Raw genomic sequence first — 18,333 nt, 5'->3', positions numbered from 1 at the left:
TTTTAGTTAATGACCTGATTGCATACATCTTTAAGTTTATATTAAAAGATGGTGTAACTTTACTAATTTATAAAAAAAAAAAGATGGTATAACTTTACTAAGTTGAAGATTTTTTTTATTGGCATCAGGTGTCCAGTAACATCACTAATTTGAAGAAATAGTGGAATACTTGTTGATCTAATCATACGGTCCAACATAGGCTCGTCGTTTGAACCCATAGCTGATAGAAGCACACAAATAGTCTCATTCTAGATGTCAATAGCAACAATAATACTTTTAGTAAGAGGAAGATTCATCATGTGATGTTCTACCACTTTGGACTAAAGATGTGTTTTGTTTTTATTCATCCAGTTTAATCTTTGCATCCATCTGTGTAACTGTTACTTAAAATGTTCAACTAGGGCATTCTTTTTATTAATATATATTTATGTCCCCCAAAAATAACTTTTCTTTAGGTGCATACTTGGTCAGTGGATGCTAACCAATTTGTTGCTGATGAGGATGATGTCACTTATAGCTGTCGTGTTTCTGGTATGACAAGTATTCCTGTTGTTACTTCATTGTTCTAAACCCACATGCACACACATATTGTTGTAATCATTTTGGAAATGGACATGATAAAAGCAAACTTTGAGAAGATAGTAGTAGAAGCTATAGCCTATCATGACATGTTGAAATCATGAAGAATGTAGAATTATCTTGAAAACGAAACATGCTGACAAGACATTATTTCAAAGATAGATCTCAAGGACATTTAGAACAAAAGATGGATTTTTATGTTTTTAATTTTTTTAATAGAGGAAAAAGAGTGGGCGGTGGCCCCAACATAAAACTCATTGCAAAAATGCTTCACCCATATTTTTTGGCTTTAGTGGGATGGATTGTTATGGATTATTTTGATTTGCTTGCTATGGTTGGGCACCAGAACAAAAAGGGGTGTGTTTTTTAGGTTATAGTGGGACTGCTGTTGGAGACATTCACTTTATTCGCCTTAGATAGAGAAGTATGTCAACATCAGTCTTTAGAGGAAAACTATAAGATAGGGAGATAGGTGAAATCAGACCAATTGGACGTTGGGTGGCGCTGATGTAGCAGCTTGTATACCTCGTGTGCTGGTAAGAGGGGTGATGATGGTTGAATCTGGTAGATCTGAGGTCGGTGAACCAAATGAAATGGCCCATGTAACTTTGGGACTGGTAGGTTTGAAGACACAACAGCTCCTGAGATCCACATGCCTCTTGAGGGGAATGTGAAGCTCACACTTCTATCTGATTGATGTTCTGCTTCATTGGAATTGTCAATCTGATGTCCCTAAATCTAGTGGTGTGGTGTCTGTACCCACAGTGGCGTTGAATGCATAAGAGAAGTGGAGAGTCAGTGGATCACCTTCTACTGCATTGCAAGGTGGCTATTGCTTTGTGGAATGGTCTTTTCAGTTGGGCAGGTTGTAGCTTGGGTCATGGTTTGAAGCGTAGTGGACCCTTTTTAACTCTTGGAGAGAGTTAAGTGGTGGCCCACAAATTTCAATCGTGTGGAAAATGGTTCCGACATGCCTCATATGGTGTAAATTCCGAGGACTGCAAATGGAGGATAAAGTAGCTCAAGACTTTCTTTTCAACACTCTTCCTTTGGATAGCTTCTATAGATTATAATGGCCTTAATTTCCATGCGTTCGTTGTATATTTTTCTCTTTTTAGCTAGATGACTTTCTTGTACAAATCTCATTTTACTTGGATTCTACCTTTTGCGCTTTCCAGTATTCTTATTACTAAAGAAAAAAGTTATGGTGGTAGGCTGGTAGCTTCTAACAATGCTAATGGTTGGGGGGAGTTTATGGAGGTTCATTAGGACTTTTTGGGGGAGGTTTTCAAAACATTTTACATTTAAGGTGGGGGAAGGGAAGATAATTCTTTTTTGGCATGACATTTGATGTGCGGAATCAGCTCTTAAAAATGATTTTCCCTCTCTTTATAGGATTGCAAGGGATCAAAATGCTGCTGTGGCAGATTATCTCCAATGTACGGATAATAATATTCTGTGGAATGTTGATTTTATTAGAGATGCAAATGATTGGGAAGTGAATGTTGTTTCTGATTTTTTGGGAAGAATTTATAGTTCAAAAGTGATACAGGGAAGAGAGGACAGTTTAATGTGGGACCATGCTGGAAATTCCAGGTTTTCAGTTAGTTCTTTTTATAAGGCGCTTACATGTCAATCTGGCTGTGCATTCCCTTGGAAAAGTATTTGGAGAGTGAAGGTACCTACTAAGGTAGCGATCTTCAGCTGGGTGGTTGCTCTCTAGGGAGAGTATTGACCACGGATAACCTTCGAAAACGTGGTTTGTGTGTAGCTGATTGGTGTGTCATGTGCAACAAGGATGGTGAATCTGTAAATCATCTATTTCTTCATTGTGAGGTGGCAAAGACTGTGGAATGGGTTTTTAGTAGGACAGGTATATATTGGCTGATGCCTAAGGAAGTTGTGGATCTTCTTGCATGTTGGCGAGGTTTTGAGGGAAGGCAAAGTGTATATGCCAGATGGGAAATAATTCTTTTGTGTTTAATGTGGTGTCTTTGGCTGGAAAGGAATGAGAGATGTTTTGAAGACAGAGTGTTCTTTGGGTGAACTTCGTAATTTTTTCTTTTCTACTTTGTGTTTGTGGGCTAAGATTTTTGTAAGGAATGATGATAATGTACTGAATCTGTATTAGCCTTTATCCTGCTTTCTAGGGTGTAATAGGTATTTCCTTTGTATACATCATTTATACTTGGGCTGTGCCTATTCTTGGTAATAAAATTTCTTATTAATTAAAAAAAAAAAGCTTCTGACAATGCGAAGATTTTTAATTTTTTTATGAAAATTTCTTGTAGTTGTGCCTGTATAAAATTACTTATCAAAAATAAAATTTCTAGTACTTATAAAAAATAAAAAGTAAAATTACTTATTGCAGGATCACTTTTACTCGAAGAGATTGTTAATACTTGTGGTGGAGAAGGAATAGATGCAATTATGGATGCGGCAAAAAAGCGATTTAACGAGTCTCATCAACAAAAAGCTGCTGGTTCTACGGTTTGGTGGAGGGTAAGAATAAAATGTGTTTGTGTGTGCGTATGCGCATATTAACAGTAATGAAATTATCTTTTAATCGTATTGAGTAGTTGTAAAGAAAAAGAAGAAAAGAAATTATCTTTCAATCGCTTTTTAAAAGAGCCACCTTTTATGTGTCTTCTTGTACTTTCTTATGTCCATTCTAGTATTCTCTCTTAACTTTGCATGTTGAATTTCACAGATAAGGGAGGCTACTCTATTTGCGCTGGCATCTGTTTCCGAACAACTGGTCGAATTACAGGTTTGTGCTTTTTATGTTATCCTCCATCACAAGGCTAGTTTTGTGCTCTGGTTGTGTTCAGGTGTGGATGGTTTTTATTTTTTAATACATGCAACTTCTTTTCTCCATGGGATCTGCTTGGTAAGTTTATTTAATAAATTTATTATACTATTCAGGTGTTGGAAATGACAAGAATTGATGTAGGAAACCTTTTGGAGCAAATAATCACCGAAGACATTGGGATTGGTGAACTCTCTCTCCTCTCCCTATAGTGGATTCAAATTTTTCATTGCTGAACACAGTTTGTTACTATTGTTTTGTTTGTGCAGGGGTACATGAATGTCCCTTTCTTTATGCTCGTATTTTTACGTCAATTGCTAAGTTCACCTCTGTGGTAACTATTCAATACTCCCTTACCTTTAGGTCATGTCTTTTAGAAAATTCTTCTAAAATTTCTGATTTTGTGCAGATCAGTCATGGAGTTCTTGAGCAGTTACTCAATGCTGCTATCAGGGCAATTGGCATGGATGTGTAAGCATGCCTACTGTATCATATATTTAATAATTGCAAGTGGAATAAAGGCATGCTGACAGTGTTCTGTGAACAGGCCTCCACCTGTAAAAGTAGGCGCCTGCCGGGCACTTTCCCAGCTTCTACCTGAAGCAAACAAAGAAACGATTCGACCCCAAATGATGGGTTTATTTTCATCACTTGTTGATCTTCTTAACCAAGTAATGTACTTCCATGATGTCGTTGGGTACTATAGAAGCTCTATTCGTTAGCTGTTCTAATTCGGCTTTTCAGGCATCTGATGAGACCTTGCACCTGGTGCTTGAAACACTGCAAGCTGCAATTAGGGCTGGTGGGTTTAAGCACAGTGGTTTTAAACATTAATTGTAGGAATTCTTTTGAAGTCCCTAGTGAACATCACATTTTTATCTTGGGCTGGTGTAATTAGTTCTCATTTTTGTGCTGGTTACCTATCTACATGCTCTGTGTTGTCCTTATCTAGACAATGAATCATCGGCATCCATGGAGCCCATCATCTCTCCTGTAATCCTTAATGTGTGGGCGTTGCATGTCTCAGATCCTTTTATCAGCATTGATGCACTTGATGTTCTGGAGGTAAGAATGTCGAGCATTATTGATGATTATCATGATAGATTGGGATACATATGTGCATCGTGACTGATCATGCTTGCTATATTTCCCTTGTAATTCTTTTAGTATTTCTGTAACTATCAGTCATTGAGATTAGAAGAAAAACATTCACGAGTGAATACTTTTTGGTTGCATTGTGACCTGGAGTTTTATCCTTTCAATGATTTCATGCTTTGTTTAAGAATATTGCTTATAAATTACCTATAAAAAATTATATTGGTTCTAATTGGATACTGGGATATATAATTCCTATCTTTATTAGTTATGGGTGGTGAACCTTTTATCAAAAGCTTCACATTCTATGACCATAGCCTTATTTGATATCATAAGGCCACAAGTAAACATATCAAAAGCTTCACATTTTTCATGCGTTTCTTGTTTCTATTACTTCTCTCTAACTAGGTGTGACCTTTTGTATACCATCTTGTGTACTTGGGCTATGCTTATTCATATCAATATAATCGTTTACTTATATATACAAAAAAAAAAGTAAACATAAATAAAGGTTCAGTGTCTGTCGACATTCTGTACCTATTAATCACAGGGAGTTTTAAAAAATAAATACATGAACACGTGCATTTTGTGGGTGTGCAACAAAGGCCTATAATGTTTTTTTTTTATTGGCACCGGGTGTCTAGGAACAGTGTCTTGACTAATCCCGGAGGTGCACAGGCCCTCAGCAAGGAGTTTCCCACAAGTGCACCTCGGGTAATTCAAGGAGAAAATGCCCCAGTCTGATGGTCCCTAGAGACTATATGCATCCAAGGGGATTTGAACCTTAAACCTGGGGGGAGCATAACCCTAAGCCCAAGGCCTTTACCACTTGATAGGACAAGAGAGTAACTAATAATGAGAATACGCATAATAGGCAAAATGGAGACAAAATTGTTTTTTTTTTTCATAAGTAAAAACTTTATTAAGCACAATGTAATAGGCAAAGCCTGAGTACACACGAAGTATACACAAGAAACATCTAGTACATTCTAAAACTTAGAAAAATGAAGACAAGAACTCGTTTACAGCCCCACCCTTGAGTACAATAGCAAAGAACAAGCTAAATAGAGTGCTTATAAAAAAACTTTCAAAATGCATCTCTATTGCGTTCCTGATCATTAAAGCACCTCTCATTTCTCTCCAACCAAATACCCCACATAATACACAAATACATCATTTTCCATGCAGCTGCCACTTGGGAACAAGTATGCATTTGAAAGTTGGTCCAGCATGTTAGGAAATCGACCACTGCTTCTGGCATAACCCAGCATAGCCCAACCCTTCCAAACACACTATCCCATAGCACTTTAACCATTTCACAATGAAGTAGTAGGTGGTTCACTGATTCCGCTTCTTTCTTGCACATAAAGCACCAATCCACAACAATCATTCCGCGCTTCCTCAAGTTATCTAATGTCTGAATATTCCCTATTGCTGTTGTCCATACAAAAAAAACCTCCCTTGATGGAACATGAGCCTTCCAAATCCTCTTCCAAGGAAAGCCAATATGGTGCTGATTTAGTATCACCTTATAAAATGACTGAACTGTAAATTTTTTAGAGGCTGTTTGACTCCAACATAGTTGGTCCTTGCCCTGTCTTCTTATCTCCACTGAATACAATTGTCTAAAAAAATCAGTAACCTCCTCTACTTCCCAATCCTGGACAGATCTAGAGAAGCCTACATCCCAAAGCACCACTCCATTGGAAAATACCATTACCTCGGAAACTGAAGCTTGCTTATTAGTCGCCAACCTGAAAACAACCGGAAATGCTTGAGACAATTCAATATCCCTGCTAGGGGTGTACAGGAACCGACCAAACTGGCCGCAACCGACTGGAACCGACCGCCGGAGTCAGCAACCGGCCGGAACCGGTGAAGAACCGGCCGGCGTGCGGTAGATATTTGCTGAAATTGAAGTTTTCCGGTTCGGTCTCGGTTCGACCCAGGGAAAAACCGATGAACCGGCCGACCGATTCTATTTTTTTTTTTCATTTTATACCTATAAGAAACGACGCCGTTTCACTTAAATGAGTGAAACGACATCGTTTTAATCCACATAGTTGAAAAAAAAAAAAGCAAACGGCGTCGTTTGGTTGAGACCAAACGACGCCGTTTCATGATTAGGTTAAAATCTCCCTTCCCCTTTCTCGTTCTCATCTCCTTGCGCCGTTCTGCGTCTTAGTTCCCTCTCTCAGATTCTCTCGTCTCTGTCTCAGCTCCCTCTCTCTCTGATGCCGTCCCTCTCTCCCTCCATCCATTTGCGCCGTTTCATCCATTTGTTTTGTTTCAAGCTTCCATCTCCGATTTGTTGAGGTTTGTTGATGGGGACCACGGTTCTTTTATTTTTCTCAGAGAGGGTACCGATAGTGTTGTGATAATGTGATATTTGTTGTGAATCATTTGATATTTGTTGTATATCTTGTAATTTTGTGAATCTGTGATGATAGAGTTTGAGTTTATGTGTAACTTTCCTCAAACCGAAGTTTTCCGGTTCGGTTTCTGTGTTTCTCGTTCCTCTCTCTCTCTCTCTCTCTTCACGCCGCTGACGACACCGACGAACCGACCGGTAGAAAACCGAGACCGACGTCGACGGTTTTCTTCCCCTTCACCGGCCGGTTTCGATCGAGATTTTTTTTTCAGTGTATCGGTGCGGTCTCGGTTTCGACTCTAAACCGAACCGATAAGTCGGTTTTTCACCCCTAATCCCCGCACCAAACATCAGACCAAAATTCGATTTTTGAACCATCACCAACCGAAAAGTTAACTTGTTTCAGGAAGCGACCCCAACCTTTCCTAATAAACTTCCATAGACTCACTCCATACGAATCCCTGCTCTCCATGGTACACCATCCTCCCCAATCACTACCATACTTGCGATCAATCACCCCCCTCCACAATGCTTCCTCTTCCCCATGATATCTCCATTGCCACTTCTCCAACAACGCCTTATTAAAACTACATAGACTATGAATACCCAGACCTCCATCAACAATCGGACAACAGATTTTTTTCCAACTCACTAAGGGAGTTTTGGTCTCCTCTCCCAAGCCTCTTCATAGAAAATCTCTATACAATTTTTCAATACGGTTGACCACACCAACTGGTAAAGGGAATAAAGATAGGAAGTAAGTAGGGATATTAGAGAGAGTACTCTTTATAAGAGTAATCCTACCCCCTTTAGATAAATAAGTCCTTTTCCAAGCTGCTAACTTCCTCTCTATCTTCTCGATCACCCCGTCTCAAATGTGTTTGGCCTTAAAAGATGCCCCTAGCAGTAGTCCCAAATATTTTTTGATCAGAAATGCAACTTTACACCCCAGAAATTCAGCCAAGTGATGAATATTATGAACCTCTCCCACCGGTACCAATTCCGATTTGCTTAAGTTCACTTTTAATCCCGAGATGACTTGAAAACATAGCAGGACAGCCCTCAAAATTTGAATTTGTTCCCCAACAGCCTCACAAAAAATGAGGGTATCATCAGCGAAAAGCAAGTGTGATATAGTAGAGGGGCCACTAGAATTAGTTCCCACTGAAAATCCCGAGATAAATCCTACTCCTACCACTGCCTCCACCATTCGACTCAAGGCTTCCATAACAATGTCAAATTAGAAGGGAGATAAGGGATCCCCCTGCCTCAAACCTCTAGAACTCGGAAAATACCCACAAGGCTGCCCATTAACAAGAACAAAAAGCGGACAGTTGAAATGCAGTGACTTATCCAGCCACACCACTTATCTCCAAAACTGCATCTTCTAAGCATATACAAAAGAAAATTCCAGTTTACATGATCATATGCTTTTTCCATGTCCAACTTACAAAGGACCCCCGAAGCCCCTTCCCGCATGCGGCTATCTATACATTCATTTGCAATCAACATCGAATCTATAATTTGTCGTCCTTTAACAAATGCGTTTTGAGATTTAGAAATGATCTTCTCCATCACTTTGCTCATTCTATTTGCTAACACCTTTGAAATAATCTTATAGACACTACTTACCAAACTAATTGAGCGAAACTCCTTCAACTCCGAAGCACTCACTCTCTTTGGAATCAAGGCAATAAAAGTGGCATTCAAACTCTTCTCAAACTTTTGAAGCTCATAAAATTCATGAAAAACCTTCATCACATCCTCCCGCACAATCTCCCAACAATCCTGAAAAAATGCCATAGAAAAGCCATCCGGCCCAGGAGCTTTGTCTCTCCTCATTCCACACACCACCCGATGCACCTCAAGCTCTTCGAACGGCCTTTCCAGCCAACTTGTTGAAGAATCATCCACTGCTGCAAAGTTCAATCCATCTATCTTAGGTCTCCAATCTTCCGTCTCACTAAGGAGGGAACTAAAATACTGCACAACATGCTCTTGGATCTCAGCAGGTAATGCAAGCAGATTATTTTTAGTTCTTAACATCTCAATAGCGTTGTTACGTCTATGAGAATTGACCATTTTGTGGAAGAAGCTAGTACACTTATCCCCCTCTTTAAGCCAAAGAACTCTCGACTTTTGCTTCCATGATATTTCTTCCCTCAAAAGAACCCTCTCAAGTTCTATTTTTACTTCGTTCATTCTAGACAAGCTCTCCTCGCTATCCCCATCAGCTGTCAAGATAAGTTAAAATGCGATGTATGAATGGCCGAATCAATTGGCCTTTGAGTGATCTGTATATTATATAGAAACTTTACAAGAGAACTATACATGGGAAGAAACTAATTATCGAGTGATTCTAGCATTCTTAGCCTTATAAGGAAACTATATATTCTGTACAAGCCTAAGTAACGGAAGTAAAGATGAGATAAGGAAAGAAGAATAGAAGGAAACTATATTGATGATGGACAACAAAGCTATCCATTGACAGCCCTCCTCAAATTGATGCGGGTTGATTAACAAGCATCAATTTGCCACTTAAGAAACAGTGTCGATGGCGAGTGAGAGCTTTGGTGAAGATATCAGCAATTTGTAGTTCAGTGGGAACATGTGGGAGAGTGATAACACGAGCTTCAAATGCTTCATGGATAGAGTGACAGTCGACTTCAATATGCTTCGTGCGCTCATGATAGACAGGATTGGCTGTGATTTGAATAGCACTCGTATTATCAGCATGTAGTGGTGTAGGATCGGTCTCAGAAAAATCTAGCTCAGCAAGCAAACCTTGAAGCCAAATAATTTCCGAACAAGCAAAAGACATTGCCCAATACTCAGATTCTGTAGATGACTTAGAGACTCTGTCTTGCTTCTTACTCTTCCAGGAGATCAATGCATTACCTAAGAACACACACCAACCAGTAATAGATCGACGTGTATCAGCACAACCGGCCCAATCAGCATCGCTATAAGCAATAAGGCGATGAGAATTGCCTGCAGGAAAGAATAAGCCACGGGCAGAGGTGCCCTGAACATAGAGTATGATCCTACGGACAGCAGCCAAATGAAGATGACGAGGAGTCTGAAGAAACTGGCTGACTTGTTGTATTGCAAAGGAAATGTTCGGTCTAGTAATGGTGAGATAGACAAGACTACCTACCAACTTCCGGTATAAACTGGGATCCTCAAGTAAATCACCCTCCTCTTTGCGAAGCTTGACATTCAATTCCATGGGAGTATCAACAGAAGTGGCCTCCTGTAGACCAGCTGTAGCCACCAGGTCACTAGCATACTTATGTTGATTGAGTGAAATACCAGATGAACTACGATGCATCTCGAGACCAAGAAAATATGTGAGAGACCCAAGGTCTTTCATATGAAATGACTCAGAGAGATGAGTCTTGAGCTGGCCAAGTAAAATAGAATCGGAACCAGTAATCACAATATCATCAACATAAACCAAAAGAACAACAATACCCACATCTGATTTCCGAAGAAACAATGAAGTGTCATACTTGCTTTGCTTTAATGATAATTGTAATAAAGCGGTTCGAAATTTATCAAACCAGGCCCTTGGAGCTTGTTTGAGACCATAAAGGGAGCGACGAAGCTTACACACATGCGAAGTCGAAGGAGAAATCAGTCTTGGTGGTGGTTTCATATAAATACACTCTTTAAGATCCCCGTGAAGAAAAACATTCTTGACATCCATCTGATGTAGTGGCCAATCATTAGAAGCAACAAGAGCTAGAATCGTACGAACAGTAGTCATCTTAGCCACAGGAGCAAAGGTCTCTTCATAATTGACACCATATTCCTGATTATTCCCAAGAGCAACAAGTCGAGCTTTGTAACGATCCAAACTTCCATCAAATCGAACATTGACTGAGTAAACCCATTTGCAACCCAGAGGAGCAATTGTTGGAGGGCATGGCTCAATGTCCCAAGTATGATTGGCCTCTAGAGCGGCAATTTCTTCCTGCATAGCTTGTTGCCAACAGTCATGCTTGGCAGCTTGTGAGTAGCATGTGGGAATATCAAAATTGGATAATGCAGCAATAAGAGCTGAAATAGAGGACCCAGAAGGAAAACCATACCTATCCGGAGGTACAGACACTCGAGGAGAGCGTCGTACCGAGGGCTCTGGAGGTGCTGCAACTGACTGGTTCTGGAGCATGTTAGGATCAGATATCGGGTGAGCCACGGGAAGAGACTGTGGGCGGGAGCTTCTCGTATACACAATACCTGGTTTAAAGCGAGAGCGGACTGGAGGAAGATTTGAGAATTGCTGCTCAAAGGAGGGGAGGACCACAGTGGAAGAAGAGGGCACATATGACACAGGAAAGAAATATTGATTTTCAAAGAAAATAACATTCCTAGAAATGCGTGTGCGATGTAAAGTAGGATCATAGCAAACAAATCCCTTTTGACACACATTATATCCCAAGAATGCACATCTAACAGATTGAGCAGATAATTTATGTCGCTCATGAGGAGGTAAATGAACAAAGCATACACAATCAAATGTACGAAGATTATCATAACTAAGTTGCTTAACAAATAAGCGGAAATAGGGAGATTCCATGTGTAAGACTTGGGAAGGTAAACGATTAATCAAATGAGTAGCAGTTTTCAGAGCCTCGACCCAGAACATGGATGGAACAAAGGATTCTAACAAGAGAGTACGTACCATGTCAAGAAGAGTGCGATTTTTGTGTTCGGCTACTCCATTCTGTTGGGGAGTAGCGGGACATGAACGTTGATGAATAATACCTTTAGAAGCCAAGAAAGCCTGAAACTCATTAGACAAATATTCACCACCAGAATCTGTGTGTAATGTCTTAATAGTCGCAAAAAATTGATTGTCAACATATGCTAAAAACGCAGTGAAAGTACGAAAAACCTCAAATTTGGAACGAAGGAAATAAACCCAAGTAAATCTGCTATGATCATCAATGAAAGTCACATAGTATTTAAATTTCTCATGTGAACTAACGGGGGAAGGTCCCCAAACATCACTATGAACAAGATCAAAGCAGTGAGAAGCTCTACTAGCATGCAAAGGAAATGGAAGAGTTTTGCTTTTACCAAGTTTACAAGAATCACACTCAAGAGATAAAGACGAACGTTATTTATTACCAAGAAAACCAGAGTTCAATACATGAGATAAGATCTGAGTATTGGGATGGCCTAAACGACGATGCCACACCATACTCAGATTAGGAACATTATTACAAGCAAAAGACGTAATAGAAGAAACTGGAGAAAGTGCTGGAACAGGTAAAAATAGTGGAAACAAACGCCCCACTTTAGGTCCCTTCGCGATCGGCTCCCCCGTTACCTGGTCCTGCACAACACAACCATCACCAGAAAATTTAACAGCGCAATTGTTATCCACTAATTGACCAACATAAATAAGATTCATGGAAAATTGAGGAGCAAGAAATACATCAGTAAATGTCGAAGAGGCATCTCCGACAGCAGCTATTGGCAAAGAACTACCATTGGCAATTTGAATAGTAGATTGACCAGCATAGGGTCGAACATGACACAGAGCAGTGGGTGTATTTGTCATGTGATTAGAAGCTCCCGAGTCTACACACCAGAGTTTAGTAGAATTTTTACCTTGAAACCCCATCGCAGAAAATGCTGAAATTAGCATTTGTTGCACCATTTCAGGAGTGCAATAAGTTGCTGCAGGAGATGCAAGATCAGAGGAAACACATGAGGAAGAGTCATGTGCTGCAGAAGTCGCTGACGATTCTGGGGGCGGATACGATATTCTTTGATAATATGACCCTTTTTCTTACAATAAGAACAATATTTTTTAGGACAATTGGCAACACTATGCCCATAGGCCTTGCAGCAGAAACACTGTAAATTTTTAGAAGTCATAGGTGATCCGTGTCCTTGGGCAGCATAAGCCACAGTTGCCGTACCGGAACTACCATGAGATTGCTCCAGAATAGCTTGAGTACTAAGACGTTGTTCCTCGCGAAGTAACTCACCAAAACAAATATCCAGAGAAGGAACAGAAGATCTGTTCAGTAGAGAAGAGCGAACAGATTCATATTCCGGGCGTAGTTTCATAAGAAACTGATCACGTCGGCTAGTCGCATGAAGCTTCGGAATAGTCGAAAGTGCGGCAACACGAACATCCGCTATAACCAAATCAGTATATTCATTCCAAAGAGTCAAGAATGCCGAGTAGTAGTCTTGGATGGAAAGACTACCTTGTTGAAACATGGCAATCGCATGTTCCAACTGAAAGCGACGAGCATCATTGTCTTGATGATAAACTTTCTTCAAGTAATTCCACATGGATTGAGCGGAGCGATGAGCCCGCAAGTTAGTGACAATATGTGGCTCCACCGAACCAAGAAGCCAAGACATGATCCGAGCATCAAGCACATCCCAAGAAGGCGAAGACACGACATCTTTGGATTTTTCAGTATTGAATGTTTGTGCAACATCCGTGTCATCAATATGGCTCCAAAGGTCTTTTCCCTTGAGGAAAAGTTCAAACTGAAAAGCCCAAGTAGAATAATTTTTGCCTGTAAATTTGACACACAGGTGCATAATCCATTGCAAATAAATGGAACTCGAGACGAAAAAAAATCCAGAATAAAATTAAGGGAACCAAAAAAATGAGTTTCTGCCGACAAATGTGAGAAGGCAAAAAAAGATAATACGAAGACCAAAAAACAATTGTGCCGAAATCACCCACTCCAGGAACGTAAACAGATAACGCAGGAAAAAATGCCCAGACCTTAAACAGAGGCTGCCGAAACACACCACTCTAGAAGAGGAGCGTGTCGATGGAGGAAGGAGATGCCGAGAACGCCCAAAACAGAGACAGAACCTACCGAGAAAGGCTACCCCAGAAACAGAGTGCCGAAAAATACGAAGCTCTTACGTCTGTCGATACACGAGAAATCGAAGATGCCGGGAGGTACCGCCAAGACTTAGACCACGCCGACACACGAAACCGAGATAGAAGACGATGCACGCGGGCAACAACGAAACCGAGAGAAAAAAAAATTCAACCGGCTCTTGATACCATGTCAAGATAAGTTAAAATGCGATGTATGAATGGCCGAATCAATTGGCCTTTGAGTGATCTGTATATTATATAGAAACTTTACAAGAGAACTATACATGGGAAGAAACTAATTATCGAGTGATTCTAGCATTCTTAGCCTTATAAGGAAACTATATATTCTGTACAAGCCTAAGTAACGGAAGTAAAGATGAAATAAGGAAAGAAGAATAGAAGGAAACTATATTGATGATGGACAGCAAAGCTATCCATTGACATCAGCTTCCAAGGATTGAAGCTCTTCCCAAAGGACTTTTTTGCTGCTGCTCAACATTCCCAAAAACCTCCTTATTCCATATCTTCAAATCAGCTTTTAAAGCTTTAAGTTTACTAGCCAAAACAAAACTAGGAGTCCCCTCAAACTGGTACGACAGCCACCAACTGTTTACTTTATCAACGAAGCCCTCCACTTCTAGGCACATATTCTCGAACTTAAAGTACCGTTTGCCCTCATGAATACCCCCACACTCGAGAATAATGGTGAAGTGATCCGATCCTATCATTGGGAAACGTTTTTGGCACAACTTTGGATAATGAGCTTCCCACGACGATGATATAAAATTCTGTCCAATCTAGAATTGGACCACGTATACTCACCCCCCACCAACGGCAAATCCAGCAGTTCCAAGTCGAAAATCAGCTGTGAGAAAACCTCTATTGTTGTAGTTATTGAAGAAAGACCCACCCTCTCACTTGGGAATCGAACTCTATTGAAATCCCCACATATGCACCAAGGAAGATCCCACATAGAATATAACCCTGATACTTCATCCCACATCAGGTTCCTATCCCGATCCCTATTGGGACCATAGACACTTGCTTATGCCCACGACCACTCATCTTCAACGTTCCTTAATACACATGTCACCAAGTAATTTCCAATGCACTCTTCTACCATCTCGACAATTCTACTATCCCACATGACTAGAACTACACCAGAAGCACCAGAAGAGGCTAGATAAGACCAGCCTACAAACGAACCTCTCCACAAGCTACTAATAACATTCCTGTCAACATTTTCTAATTTTGTTTCTTAGAGGCATACAACATCAATCTTCCAACTATGAATAATGGACCTAATGCGAAGGCGTTTATTGACATTATTGATCCCCCTTACATTCCACGACATAATTTTAGGCTTCATTAACTGATATAACATCCCTCCCCTTAGATCTATTCCTCCCCGAGGTACCCTCCTTATTGTCGTAATTAATAGAACAATGCAATCTTCTCAACTCCCGCTTCTTTTTCACAGATGACTGCTCGACCATGGATCGACCAGCTTCAATAGCAACTAAAAGTGCCCTCAATTGTTCTTCATAATCCTCATAAAAGAGACCCACACAGCTTTGAATTTTTTCCACTTGTTTAACAACCCAATTTGAGGTTTCCTCCGACACAATCTGAAGAGGAGTCATCTGTAACGGAGATGAACTATCCATCTCCTCATAAACAGCTACTTCGAGTTCTGGATCCGAGGCCATCTTATCTTGCTCTTCCAGCTCTTCCATTTCAGACCGTTCAAACTCAACCTGCCTGCTTCCTTCTAAACAATTACCCCTTTCCACCATAGAGGTCAGAATCTCATTTTGTCTCTCAGCAGCCTCGACATTTTCCCCTACCTCCCTCGTATGGGTGACCATAGAGGTCAAAACCTCATATTGTCCCTCAACAGCCTCGACAATTTCCCCTGCCTCCCTTTCTAAAACATGGTGGACCAACATAAGCTCACCCGAAGCTTCCATTGTGCCTATCGACTCTTTTTGTGCCATTGGTGGAAGCGTCTATGCTAATATCGGCTCCGTTACATAGTCTCGGGCCTGAGCCGAAACTATCTTGCCTTTGCTCACGAGAAAATCACCTTTACTCCTCACGATTGACGTTGGGATCTCCTTAACTACTACCGTCGACCGAGTCTGTGCAGGAGCCGAGACGTTTGTTTCTGATCTTACGGCAAAACTGCATGATTTCACCCCTCCATGCTTCACAGACTCTGCTGCCGGCAGCAGTTCTTCTGTCGAAGCTTCGAGAACCTGCGACGTCATCGTCTGAGGCTTCGCCGGCGACGGTGGCACTGACCCACCCACCTCTGAGTCTGCCCCGACCTGCGGCTTCTTCCTCCACGCCAAACCTTTCAGCTAGTTGGGCTTGGTTCCGTTATTTTGTTTGGACTGGGCCTTACCTTCATTCTCAGGCTCCGGCCCACTCCCCAGGCCCAAATTCGACCCCATAACTCCTTTACCCAAGACGCACCGTATCATCCAATTGACTTTAACGGCCATCTCTTCCAAAGCAGCCTGCATATCCCGCAAATCCTTCAAAATACTTACATCATTTTGCCCAGACACGCCTCTGTGCACCTACCACAACTTCACCTACTCTATTCAGGGCTGCCGATGCAAAGTTTCTCCCATCTCGAGGTGTCTGCACAACCTCCATGTACGACTGAGCCAATGGGAGTGCTACTGTCGACGAAGATGGTAGACTTCTCCCCTGAGCACATTTGTTACCCACCTCCCTCACGACCGCTGCAAACTTCCTCCACCCCATTCCATCCCTTTCCCCAGGGATAAAGATGAAGCTCCGATGCCCCTCTCCACTATACTCCACTAGGGCCAAGAAACTGCCACGGGAATTGGAGCTCTTCTGCGCGATGTATCCCCTGTTACCATCCCTATAAGCAGAGTAGTACACCTTCCTTCCATGCTTAGAACATTCCTCCAAAGCCCTTAAGACCCAGCATGATGTGTCCCAACCCAACCTCAAAGTTTGCGATCCTTTCCAACCCCTCTCCGTGATAAGCACTTCACGCCCCTCCGTCTGTATCTCAAACACCTTCGATTCAATTGCTAAACTTCTCATGATTAAGTTTAGCTCAAAATCGCCGTCATCGCCTCTCCTTGCAGTCCAATAACCCAATTACCGACCTCCGAAACGAGCTCTGTATCTAGATATGTTGATGATTCGAAGTTTACATTCGAGTACTCTCTCTCCGTCCAACTTATTTATTGATACTCAAATAAGCATAGCCCAAGTCAGGAAGTATACAGGAAAATGCATAACTCTGTACAAGACTTTTATCAGAACCTCTACCAGAAACATTTTTTCCTAATGGTTCCAACTCAGAGGAGCTAATCTTAGGTTGTGACCAGAAGTTTGACTGAAGAAGGGTTTGCTGAGTCAACTTTCGCTTTTGAGACAGAATTGTTGTGGGTGAAAATTACAAGGGAAGACAGTTCTTAGAGTGATTACTCGGTGCAGGACCCTTAAGTAGGCTGGCTGGAATAAGGGACATGTAATTGACCCTAGTTAGTTGGATTAAGGCTTACTTCAGTATATAGAGAGGCTAGGTGGCATATGGAACTTTTCAGAGATGCAACTTTACAATCATTCAGTCGTAAATTTTTCCACCATTACATTTAAGAATAGAAGGAAAAGTCGACAATGATCCTACTGCCTCTGTCATGGGAGATGTTCAGGGATTGAGGCCCCATATCACCAACCCCTTATAAAAAGAGAATAAAAGGAAGAGGTAGAACCCTCACAGCTTTAGGTCAATCTTTTACCCCATGTTGACAATGGAGTTTAGGGAAGACTGTTCAGGAGACATGAAACACAAAAAAATATATAGTAAAGAGTTTACTGGGCCATTCTAAGCAGAGCTGTAATGTTTGACAATGTGTGTAGCTGACAGTGTATAAAAACTGAAGCTAGATGGGCCAGTGTTTTTTTAAGATAGGCTAATTGAATTTATAGAGCTGCACCATTTCTCACCACTTTTCATTTGTACCTTGCTTTTCTAAATATCTGATGTGCTGCTTGATGCTTCCAATTATAGTCCTAAAAAGCTTGGTTTTGTTAATTAAGTTTCTACCTTTTCCAAGTGTTTTTTTGGATTGTAAACCAGCCGAGACTCAACTGCAATGACAGTTTTGTATAAAATTTGGACATGGAGTCTGTCTAATTTTCACCATGCTAATTTATGTTGGCCATTTTTGCTAGTACAACTTAGAAAAAGCTTATTAAAGGAGTTTTTTTTAACTATGAATTGTATATTTTCTTCTTTTAATTTTAATTTTTTTTTTCCCCAGGCATTAAAAAATTCTTCTGGTTGTATACATCCACTGGTATCCCGAGTCTTGCCATATATTGGGCCAATTTTAGACAAAGTATGGCTTGTAAGAGTTATCTCAATTAAAATTGTTTTCTGCTTGTGCAACTTTTTTTAAGGTATCTGTTTCTTATGCATACTTTTTGTTACTGTCAGCCCCAACAACAGCCTGATGGATTAATAGCGGGGTCATTGGATCTGATGACTATGCTCTTGAAGGCAAGTTATATTTGGCAAGATAGTTTGGTTTATTTCCTTTCACTATTAGATTT

The 18,333-nt window shown here is 40.8% G+C and overlaps 1 protein-coding gene across 4 annotated transcripts in view; it reads left to right on the top strand.

The window, feature by feature from the left end:
• LOC109004339 (importin-9) overlaps window positions 1-18,333 on the top strand; it is a 41,783-nt gene that overhangs the window by 14,325 nt on the left and 9,125 nt on the right. For all 4 annotated transcript variants that reach the window (XR_004797962.1, XR_004797963.1, XR_004797964.1 and 1 more), the window contains 11 exons: window positions 456-531; window positions 2,951-3,081; window positions 3,290-3,349; window positions 3,505-3,574; window positions 3,658-3,722; window positions 3,798-3,859; window positions 3,936-4,059; window positions 4,133-4,190; window positions 4,341-4,453; window positions 18,042-18,119; window positions 18,218-18,280. Coding sequence is in view for 1 of the 4 variants with exons in the window: in XM_018982860.2 (XP_018838405.2) it covers window positions 456-531; window positions 2,951-3,081; window positions 3,290-3,349; window positions 3,505-3,574; window positions 3,658-3,722; window positions 3,798-3,859; window positions 3,936-4,059; window positions 4,133-4,190; window positions 4,341-4,453; window positions 18,042-18,119; window positions 18,218-18,280 (900 nt within the window). In the remaining 3 variants the exon portion in view is untranslated. The remainder of the gene's footprint in view (window positions 1-455; window positions 532-2,950; window positions 3,082-3,289; window positions 3,350-3,504; window positions 3,575-3,657; window positions 3,723-3,797; window positions 3,860-3,935; window positions 4,060-4,132; window positions 4,191-4,340; window positions 4,454-18,041; window positions 18,120-18,217; window positions 18,281-18,333) is intronic.

This window comes from Juglans regia, chromosome 13 (assembly GCF_001411555.2).
Source record: "Juglans regia cultivar Chandler chromosome 13, Walnut 2.0, whole genome shotgun sequence".
NCBI lineage: Eukaryota > Viridiplantae > Streptophyta > Magnoliopsida > Fagales > Juglandaceae > Juglans > Juglans regia.
The sequence above is the reverse complement of the archived record's forward strand: the minus strand, read 5'-3'. Positions and strand labels throughout refer to the sequence as shown.